The sequence below is a fragment of the Nothobranchius furzeri genome, chromosome 4, assembly GCF_043380555.1.
Source record: "Nothobranchius furzeri strain GRZ-AD chromosome 4, NfurGRZ-RIMD1, whole genome shotgun sequence".
In the NCBI taxonomy this organism is placed as follows: Eukaryota; Metazoa; Chordata; class Actinopteri; order Cyprinodontiformes; family Nothobranchiidae; genus Nothobranchius; species Nothobranchius furzeri.
Window position 1 is genome coordinate 65,220,898 of NC_091744.1, and position 11,285 is coordinate 65,232,182.

At 42.0% G+C, this 11,285-nt stretch overlaps 1 protein-coding gene across 1 annotated transcript in view; it reads left to right on the top strand.

Annotated features, from left to right (window-relative positions):
- LOC139069651 (synaptotagmin-7-like) overlaps positions 1–11,285 on the top strand; it is a 93,753-nt gene that overhangs the window by 77,031 nt on the left and 5,437 nt on the right. The window contains exon 3 of the mRNA XM_070550365.1: positions 10,591–10,670. Within this exon, the coding sequence (XP_070406466.1) occupies positions 10,591–10,670 (80 nt within the window). The remainder of the gene's footprint in view (positions 1–10,590; positions 10,671–11,285) is intronic.

An 11,285-nucleotide genomic window follows, 5' to 3' on the forward strand; every position in this document is an offset into this window, starting at 1 on the left:
ATCATTTGAAACATGTTATTTTACACATTAAAATTGCAGGAGTTTTTGGTGACACACACACTTTTTTATTTAATTATATACTATTGACGGCCACTGAAGAATTTAGTTATATATAAAAACAGTTTGACAGATGCTAAATGCAACTTAATGATTTGGCACCAGACAACCGTTTTAATAGTGCACTCCTCTCTAATTATGCTGTGATGTTGGTAATATTGAGTGAGCATGTAGACTTGTTGCCTGCTGTCACAGCAAACAAACACAGCTGGGTATTGGAAAGCAGCGCACTGCCAACCGAGGCAGAGAGTGCTACTTTTAACTGTCTCCTCTTATGTTGGGATTCTTGAAAAAAACTCTCAGCATCACCCTAGGCTGCCCAACACCAGATCTTTTTATTTATATAAGTTTTCATCTGGAGTTCTGCTGCAGAAAGTAAAACTCAGAGCTTCTTCAAAAATAGCCTTAGCTTGCATTCGCTTTCTTTTAAATCATACATGAACCCGGTAGAACTCATTCTCCTCTGGACAGATTTCAGATTCTTTCCCTGATAATGCGCCATTCTCCAAGTTTGCTGATGACCACTATAACACCACTTGGTTCTTAACTTTCTACAACTTCTAAACTTCTTTTCAATTTCAATTTCAATTCTTTATTCAGGACAATGCACATTAATAAACAATCAAATACGTTGTATCAATCGTAAATGGGCCAGATTATAGCATAGTTGCTAATTTGCATCTGTAGTCCGTCAACAAGATAACTACGTAAATCAAGTAACACTATACAGTTTAAAAACAGTCAGATAGAAACAGTCCATTAAAATAGACAAACAAAAAATAAGAATAAGTGAGAATGCAAACACGTCTGGGAACCTTTAAGATGTAGTTTGAGGTGCTTTTTAAAGGTACTTTAAGTGGCAGATGCTCACTGTTCCTTTTGAAATATTATCAATCACCGAGTTTTACATGCATGCAGAACATGAAAATGGTCGTCTACTCCTGCATTAGCGACCACAGAAGGCTGTGTTGATTTAGCGACTAGAAGGGAGTAGAGCACGTTTTGGCTAGCTACCCGTTTAGCCTGGCAAGCCAGACTAACTAAATACATAATTTAGTCTGGCAATGCTTCACTCACGGCTCTTGGTCGTGGGGCGGGTACTACTGTTGTCTTTCAAACAATCTCCGCATGCTACTGGACAATAAACGTGACATACTCACTGCAACAGATGTCTGTAAACGAGGCGATCTGCTGTTGAAGAAGGCAAAAATACATCATTTTTTCTAAAAAAAAAAAAAAAAGAACTTAAAAACATCTATCTGCTCCTGATTCTAATAAAGCCCAAGTCCAAATAGTCCAAAATTGATGTAAAAGCCATTTCAAACGAGCTGTCGCCATCTTGTTCCACTCTTTTGCATCATCCTGCCTACCAGATGAATAGAGGGCCCTGATTGGCCTACAAAGCGGAAAAAGCACAGTGATTACTTCACAAAGCAGATAGAGCGCTATGATTGGCCCACCATTATGGACCAATCACAGCTCTCTATGTGTTTGAAACCCCTCTAGAGAGCTGTGATTGGCCAGCCAGAATGCTTCTAGGGGCTGCAGAGGTTCCAATGGAGCGTTCCTAGACCAAACTTTGCAAAGCAAGAATTTGGTCTAGTTCACTAACAACAGCAACAGCAACAGCAACTCCACAGCATCTTCAGGCTTTTGTTATTTGTGGAGAAAACACATCAATGCTGCATTATTTATCCAAAAAGAAGAGTTAATAGATTTGCATGTCATGATTATCAATGAGTAATAATCCAGAATCCCGCCGTTTTCCGTCCGCCATACCTTTGTATAACTTGTACTTCCTGAACAGGAGTGGCAGAGCTTTTTGTGCAAAGATAGCAACCTGAAAGGCAAAGTTTATAGAAATAACGAGTGTATGCCCACTTTAAAGTCTATTTTTCAAACTTTCCTTCTTTAGTGTTTATGTTTTTAGGATCTTTTGCTGATCCCTTCCTCATTTTTTTGTTGTTGCAAGAACCACATTTAGCTCTGCAAGGCCAGGATGACAGCTTGATCATTCCTGTCTGATTCCCAGTGGCTGTTTTTGTTTTGCTCTTATTCCTTCCTTTATATTGCCCTTAAGTGCAGCCTTATCCAACCACGATTACTCAAATTTGGTAATTTCTTTCCACGAAAGGGTGTATTTATTCAAGCAGACATTTGAATGAGTTCGGATAATGTCAGGTCCTAGTCTAGACCATATATTTACCAGATCAGTGGCCTAGTGGTAGAGTGATCAGGGTTCAATTTCTGGTCCGGTCATACCAAAGACTTAGAAAAAATGAGACCCAAGTCCTCCCTGCCTGACACTCAGCATTAAGGGGTTGGATTGGGGGGTTACACCACCAAATGTTTCCCAAGCGCGGCTGTATCTGCAGCTCACCGCTCCCCCAGGGGATGGGTCGAATGCGGAGAACAAATTTCCCACACACATCGGTGTGTGTGACAACTAATGGGACTTTATATATTCATATTTGAGACTTTGTCTTGGATAGTTCTTTCCATGATGGCCACTTGTTCTTGTTGCCTCGGAGAGTCATTATGCAGGAAGCATCAGTTCTTTGTGATTTCTCCTTCTCCCATATTCACACAGTAGCTGTGTTTCCGTTACCGGAACTCCATGGTAGTTACTGGGATGGGGAAATTGACCAGACGATAGGATGTCCCAGTCCTCTCAGGTGTTGTGTCTGAGTTACAACCAATCAGTGTGAGTTAACCAAAGGTTACGCTCAGCTACTCCACCGAGCCATTCGGACAACACCTTCTCACACCCAAGGTGTCAAAATATGACGCGTGTGACCAAGCCTCAATATATGACGGTTCGGGACGCCCCAGCGCGTCAGGAGACCACGATCAGGGACAAACAGCTGACGCAGCGTCCCAGAGCATCGGTATCCGACGCCGGTGGTGAGACGGACATTAGAACTACTTGTGAACTACTTAACCTTCCCCTCACCCCAATCCTAACCTTAAGGTCACAGTTTATGGACCTTAAGGTTAGGATTGGGGCGAGGGGAAGGTTAAATAGTCGAATAATGTCTGTGTGACCGCTCACAATAAACAGTGACGCCAGCGGAGCCACGTGAACCAGCGTGTCCCTGATCGTCATCTCTTGACTCGCTGGGGCATCCCGAATCGTCATATATTGAGGCTTGGTCACGCGTTATATTTTGACACCTTGGGTGTGAGAATCTGTTGGTTTGAGTACTCACCTCTGAGCAGGTACTCAGAAGGTTCCTGAAAACGGCCGTTCGACTGGCCCGGTCAAGTGGAGACACGCACATGTTGGGAGGTTCCTGTAAATCTACCCTGACGTTCCGGTAGTGGAAACAACGCTATTGGCTTCTTTCTTAGGTGAACCTTTGTAAGACTGGGTTGGGCTTCTTGTTGCCTTCAGAAATGCTTTTGTTCACCACCTTTGCAGAGAATGAACCATCTGCTAGAAACATTCATCAGAGTTATTTGTTATGTTTTTACTGTGTCTAGTTTTTAATTACATTTTTGGTTATTTTTTAAAACACAGGAAAGGTTTCTCTTTACCTTGCTGACAGTTTTGTTTGCCGACTGCAAAACATCCTCAGAGTAGGAAGTGACGCCACCATCAGCGTCAGCTCTGAGGATGTTTTGCAGTCGGCAAACAAAACTGTCAGCAAGGTAAAAAGAAACCTTTCCTGTGTTTTAAAAAATAACCAAAAATGGGATTCATCTGAGATTATGGTCCATATTGACATGACATCATAACGTTCCACCCATGGTGTGAATCCCCCATCCGACCACATTCCAAAGGTTCTGGACTGGATTAGGATCTGGTAACTGTAGGCTAGTTGGAGTCCAGTGAACCCACTGGTAATGAAACCAGTTTGAGAAGATTTGAGCTTTGTGTCATGTTGCTTTATTCTGCTGGAAGCAGCCTTCAGAAGATGGATCCACTGTGGTCATGAAGGGACGGGCATGGTCAACAACAACACTCAGATGGTCTGTTGTGTTTAAACCAGGCTCGGTTGGCAAGGAGCCCAAAACAGTCCAAGAAACATTCCCCACACATTACACCACCAGCAGCAGACTGAAGCAATGACTCCAGGTGTTTTTTCAAATTTCTTTTTCAGTTCTGATGATCTGGTGTGAATCGTAGCATCAGTTTCCTGTTTATAGCACTCTGGAGTGACACCAGGTGTTGTCATGTGATCCAGGTTCTGGGATGCTGTTCTGCAGAGTTTGGTTGTAACAAGTGGCTATTTGAGCTTTTGTGTCCTTTCAATCAACTAGAGTCTATTTGCCCATTTTACTCTGACCTCGGACACCAACAAGCCATCAACACAGCTGCTGCTCACTGGATTTTCTCTTTCCCATGCCCATTTGTCACCAACAACCAGGCCACATTCAGACTATCTTAAATATGTTTTCTTCTTTATTCTGATTCCACGTTTGAGGTCTCTTTAGCAGCATTGAGCTGCTGCCATTGGATTGGTTTATTAGCTTTTTGTGTTAGTGAGCAGGTGTACTTTATAAAAAGACAGATGATTGTGTTTCTCTAGTGTTGTTCTGTTTCATTCCTGGGAAAATGTATCCTCATTTTTCACCCCACTCTGAGAATGAGCTCACTTTTGGACAGTTTGTATGAGAACTTCCTGTTTAACATTCTGTGTTCTGCTTCCTTTTTGTTGGTAGCCCGATCTGAAAGTCTTTGTTTGGCAATCTCCAGGACCTCCAAAATGGACGATTTGTTGACATTTTCCCAAAACTAATTTTAATGCATCTTTCCGTTGCCCTGACAGCTGACTAGCTAATGTTTGCCTTTATCATGGCTTCCAGCCACCTCCTTCCCATTTATTAAAATCATGCATGACAATTTGGATATTCTGAAAAAGCCCATGATTCAGGCAACAGCTGTCACAAATGTTTGACTTCTAGCTGCAAGTGTGAATAAAATCACCACCTTCATTGTTAAGGCCAGTGTTTTGTTGTCCAATCACAGGCTGGCTTCTTCTGCTGATCCTGTCATAATTAAAACCACAACTAGCCGGCTTTGTCAGTCAAACCTATAAGCTGGATATTTTTGGGAACTCCTCAGAAATAAATTCTCACGAGGAAGAATTTCTGTCACACAGTATCGTCTAAAAGAGAAAGACCGAAATACGACTTCTGTGGAAACGCATTTTACTTGCTAATTTCAAATCAGGAGCTTGCACAGTTTGTTGCTCAGGATTTGCCTCATAACTGGTCTCTTAGACAGAGAGCACAAACCCTGCAATCATCAGAAACCCTCTGCAGACAGATCCGGGTTATTGATACTCTACTATTGGGTTTCTATAACCTAGATGTGTAAAATTAACTTCATTTCCTCAATTGTCTTCTATCTCATTTAGTTATAGCTACAGAGTTTTGTCACATCACTAATCACTCTGGGTTTCTGCAGCCTCCACACCTTCTCTGTATATTATCTATTCTTGTGAATGGGCCGGATGGGTGTCGTCAAAGAGTTTTTCCTTTCTTCTTTCGAAGCTGTGTCTGTACATCGGAGCAACATTTTGTGCCTCACAGCATAGAAAGAGACTCCTTCCTTGTTTTTATTTCCAACCCACTTGGGACTGTCTGTCACTCACTGTTTCATTCACTTCTCATTTGCACCCGTCCCTCCTTCTCATCCCGTTGTCTCACCAGCTGCTCTTCTCTGTCTGGTTTGTTGTTGTTACGTCTGGTCTGGCTTCCTTTTTTGGTTTTCAATTTGAGTTCCATTTTCATCACTCGCTCCTTTTTTGGCACCACGCTTCTCCTCTTCTCCTGGTTCATCCTATCCTACCTCCTTGAAAGTTTTACAAATGGGATGAATGATACATGAGTTTTGTTGGATAGCTTGTCCTCACCATTTTACCTTCCAGGAAATTGTCATGTTTATTTTATTTTATTTTTTTGTGGTTTGCTCATGTGGAAGTATGTCTGTGAGGCAGAGGGGCGTGCAGCGGTTTTGCAGCTTTGAATTGGATGCTTTATAAACCTGTGTTAGAAATGAAAACTGGATTGTAATCACTTTTCACGTCACACATTCCTTGTTTGTTGTATGTATCAACCTCAAAGCTTAATAGAAAGGACGATAAATGGCTAAAAGTTCAGGATTAGACTTATTATTAACCCTGTTGTTGAATTAAACAGATGCCATTTTTATGTCATGCTTGGTAGAGGCAGTTCATCTCGAATGGATGTAAATTACCGGCCATCCTGTCGATGTTTATTCACATGTTGACCTTTCCAGTTCAGATTAGAGCTGAACATACAGGACATACGTGGTTTTGTGCCCTTGTTTGCAGCAGATCTGAAACACCGTTGTGAGGTTTTATCATTTATACTCAGCTGTTCCACATTAACCCTCACATCGCAACATCTACAGCCACAGACATGGATTCTAGGTTGTATCCATATAATTTTACAGACCTAATATTTAGTAGAACTGCCTTAAAAAGTTTTCTTTTATTACATATTTTGCAGCAGGGTTGTGTAATAATATTTTTTTGATGGCATTATAAATATATAACCTGCCAACACATTAGTCTGTTTTCAGGAGGTTCAGAGGTGCAACGTTTCAGTGGAAGAGCCAATCTAAAAGTGTATTTGTGGCACACGCAGAAGGGAGCAGAAGCAGGACATGCTGTGATATCCAGCCATTAGTCTTTCTGCTCTTTCTTTCATTGTTTGTCTTTTCTCCGCCACAAAATTCACAAACTTCCCAACTTTTTGCGGGTTCAAACTTACTTCCTTTATTGATTGATTTAGATGAAAATTAAAATGTGTGTGTAATTAACCACAACTAACAGTTTGTAATTGGTAACACATTTAATAAGTTGTACAGTCATTCTTATTTCCACTGGAGTGGCTTAAGTCTCCTGTTGTCACCGTCATAAACAGTAGACATGGCTGCAATGGAAAGTAAATCAGCTGCTGGAGTGGCAGTATAGAAGAGTTCCCTGCTGAAATAAACAGACCTGCATAGGTGTCACCAGCCTGTGTTGTGCATTGGTGCTGGTTTAGCTGGTGGACCTGCTTTGAACGCTAGTGTGTCCCATGCATCCCATGCTGGACTAGCATTGCACTTCTGGACAGCACCAGGACCAAAACACAACATATGCTGGTCTATTCTTATTTTTTTCAGCAGGGCTTTACTTTTCATTCACAGATTAGACATATAAATGTTACCACATCCATGCGGGATGGTTATTCATTTCAGGGTTTTTATGAAAGTATTTGATACCAGTGAACCTTTTAGCCACTTTACCACAGAACCCTGATTTTCAGATGCACAATTCAAATAGTGAAGAGTTATAATTATCTTTTGCTAATGTGCTTAAAACCATCTTCTGAATCAACAGAAATCTGTTTCCTATTTCCATCAGTCCCTGGCTGAGAGGTGAGGTGTCACCTAGACAACTTGTCCACCTTAGCTACGCAGAGAGACAAACAACTCTGCAAACGTGCACATTTTTGGTCAAAGGGAGGAAACCGGTGCAGAGAAAACTCATGCATAAGATTCCAGCTGGGAATCAGACTGAGGACATTCATGCCATTAGGCAATAGCAATATCCAGCTAAATTTGAAGCAAGATGAAACATATTGGTCTCCGAAGAGCTTTTACTATAAGAAGCTATTACCTGTATCTTCTCTTTGACCAGTCACTCTACTTACTGCTTTGGCTCAATTTCGTTTTCCCCATGCTCCCATTGTACTTATAATAATGGTGTTGAGGTGTAGATTTTACAGTCTGACACATGACCTCTGGCTACTTCTCTCTGTTATTTAGTATTTTTAGTGCTGGGATCCCTGAGTTTGTGTTTAGGTTGTCAGGTTTAAATGCTATCTGTGCTCTTCATGCACTACAGGTGCTGGCCAGTAAATTAGAATATCATCAAAAGGTTGAAAATATTTCAGTAATTCCATTCAAAATGTGAAACTTGTACATTATATTCATGCAATGCACACAGACCAATGTATTTCCAATGTTCATTACATTTAAATTTGATATTCATAAGTGACAACTAATGAAAACTCCAAATTTGGTATCTCAAAAAATTAGAATATTCTGAAAAGGCTGAATATAGAAGACACCTGCTGCCACTCTAATCAGCTGATTTACTCAAAACACCTGCAAAGGCCTTTAAAAGGTCCCTCAGTCTTGTTTTGAAGGCACCACAATCATGGGGAAGACTTCTGACTTAACAGCTGTCCAAAAGACAATCATTGACACCTTGCACAAGGAGGGCAAGACACAAAAGGTGATTGCTAAAGAAGCTGGCTGTTCGCAGAGCTCTGTGTCCAAGCACATTAACAGACAGGCGAAGGGACGGAAAAAATGTGGTAGAAAAAAGTGTACAAGCTCTAGGGATAACCGCACCCTGCAGAGAATTGTGACGACAAACCCATTCAAAAATGTGGGGGAGATCCACAAAGAGTGGACTGCAGCTGGAGTCAGCGCTTCAAGAACCACCACGAGGAGACTCATGAAAGACATGGGATTCAGGTGTCGCATTCCGTGTGTCAAGCCACTCTTGAACATGAAACAGCGCAAGAAGCGTCTCGCCTGGGCCAAGGACAAAAAGGACTGGACTGATGCTGAGTGGTCCAAAGTTATGTTTTCTGATGAAAGCAAGTTCTGCATTTCCTTTGGAAATCAAGGACCCAGAGTCTGGAGGAAGAGCGGAGAAGCACAGAATCCACGTTGCATGAGGTCCAGTGTAAAGTTTCCACCGTCAGTGATGGTGTGGGGTGCCATGTCATCTGCCAGTGTTGGCCCACTCTGTTTCCTGAGGTCCAGGGTCAATGCAGCCGTCTACCAGGAAGTTTTAGAGCACTTCATGCTTCCTGCTGCTGACCAACTTTATGGGGATGCAGACTTCACCTTTCAACAGGACTTGGCACCTGCACACAGTGCCAAAACCACCAGCACCTGGTTCAAGGACCATGGTATCCCTGTCCTTGATTGGCCAGCAAACTCGCCTGACCTTAACCCCATAGAAAATCTATGGGGTATTGTGAAGCGGAGGATGCAATACGCTAGACCCAACAATGCAGAGGAGCTGAAGACGACTATCAGAGCAACCTGGGCTCTCATAACACCTGAGCAGTGCCACAGACTGATCGAGTCCATGCCACGCCGCATTACTGCAGTTATTGAGGCAAAAGGAGCCCCGACTAAGTATTGAGTGCTATACATGCACATTCTTTTCATGTTCATTCTTTTCAGTTGGCCAACATTAGAGAAACAAACATTTTTTCATTGGCCTTTAGAATATTCTAATTTTCTGAGATACCAGATTTGATGTTTTCATTGGTTGTCACCTATAAATATCAAAATTAAACGTAATAAACATCGGAAATACATTGGTCTGTGTGCATTGCATGAATATAATGTACAAGTTTCACGTTTTGAATGGAATTACTGAAATATTTTCAACCTTTTGATGATATTCTAATTTACTGGCCAGCACCTGTATAATGCCCATGGTGACTGAAGGATGACTCACTGATGCTCAGGTTGGGGTTGAATATGTCTTTTGGGGTCTAGCAAAGCTTTTCGCAGCTTCACAGTAAAGCAGAAAGGAATCAGTCATCAAGAGTGTGGAAAATATCATTGATAGTCAGTGCTGAGGGTCCTGTCGTCTCTATGATGGGAACTTGATGCTGTTTTTGTTTGATTATAATGTCACACCTAAGAGGCTCGAATTGGCTGGAACTCAACAAATGGTCTGGGTTTAGTGTCTGTGGGGTTATTTTGGTGTGAGGATGGTTGATATGGCTAGTTACAGCTAGCATAAGATACTAAAAATAAAGATTTTCTCTGCTGTAAGGACAAGCTTACCAAAGAAAGCTGACCTGCAGCCAGCCTAATGCCCTACCTAGCTGAGCTTAACACTGGAGCTTTCAGAACATGAGCATGACTCTCTCCTGCTGTATGTCAGGGTTGAGGAATCCTCACCTGTTCTTGTTGTGTGTCAGAGCAACACTCTCACTTCTGCATTCACAGCGTTTGTGTGGAAGGGCAGCTTTAGACTGATCCCATCCGTGCTCCACTTGTGGAAACACGTCAATAAAGATTACCTGCAGTGTGACACGTGTGAAACACCTGTAATGAGCCTTTCCAGAAGAAAGCGCACAACGCACCTCACCTTTTCAGCCCTTTAAAATGCCTTTATTTCCATGGTTACTGCAGGTAATGCTCTAGCTATTTGAAATCAGGCCTGTGCAGGACTTTCTGGAGGCTCCTCTCCAGCACCCAGCAGATTACCTCAAAGAGGCAATTGCCATGTAAATTTCCGGGTGGTGCGAATAATAATCATAGTCAGAAATGGCTCTTCACAGCAGATTTGATTTGACTTTGATTAGTGTAATCAGGGTACTATAAGGACTGATGGCACAGCGTTCCTGAGATAATAAGAGAGGCATTTACACTTGAAATGAGTGCAGCAAAAACACCGCTTCAAAGAACAAATCCAGGCTAACCTTTGTGTTTCTCTGTTTTCTCTGCCGTCCCTTCCCTCGGCTCGGCTCAAGGGGAAGAGGAATAAGCCGGGAGTGGAAACAGCAGACACTCCAGACTCTGCACGTGGGCGAGGGGAGAAGAAAGCCATCAAGTAAGTGTCTGTTAACTAGTTGGGGTTTATCAGTCTGGTGATAATGAGCTCCATTTGGTCCAGCTTTGATCTCTCAATGCACACAACACAAACAGCACTAAAATGAGCCCTCTCCCCTTTTTTGTTTTATTTTGAAGAGCTCTTTTTTTCAACAGCCTGTTTGGGGGTAGGACAGTGTGAATAAAAAGGTTAGTGATTTAATCAGTCTCGGGTTAATTTGCATTACATGTGAAGCTTTTGGGTTGATCTTATGGGTGGTGAAATCCTTTTAAAGTGCTGTGACTCTGCTTTGTTTAAGGAATAACTGATCCGTAAATGCCCAAAAGGTGATTGTTTGTGGTGTTTTAATCTCACGTTTCTTACAGGGATCAAATTCAGACGAAGGCGTTTTATCGTCTTGATAAATAAGACAATAAGTCGGTAGCAGCAAATGTTACGTTTCTCCTTCTGCTTCCCTCTTTTAACCTGCTCATTACTTCTCTTCTATAGCCTGATTTTGCCTCGGCTGTTCCTCGCTGTGCTTTGTTTTCTGTCTGGATGGGTTTAAGCACTAAAAACTGGCTTCAGCTCGTAAATGTGTTCAGTAAATGGTTTCTTCAGTCTCTTCATTTTTTT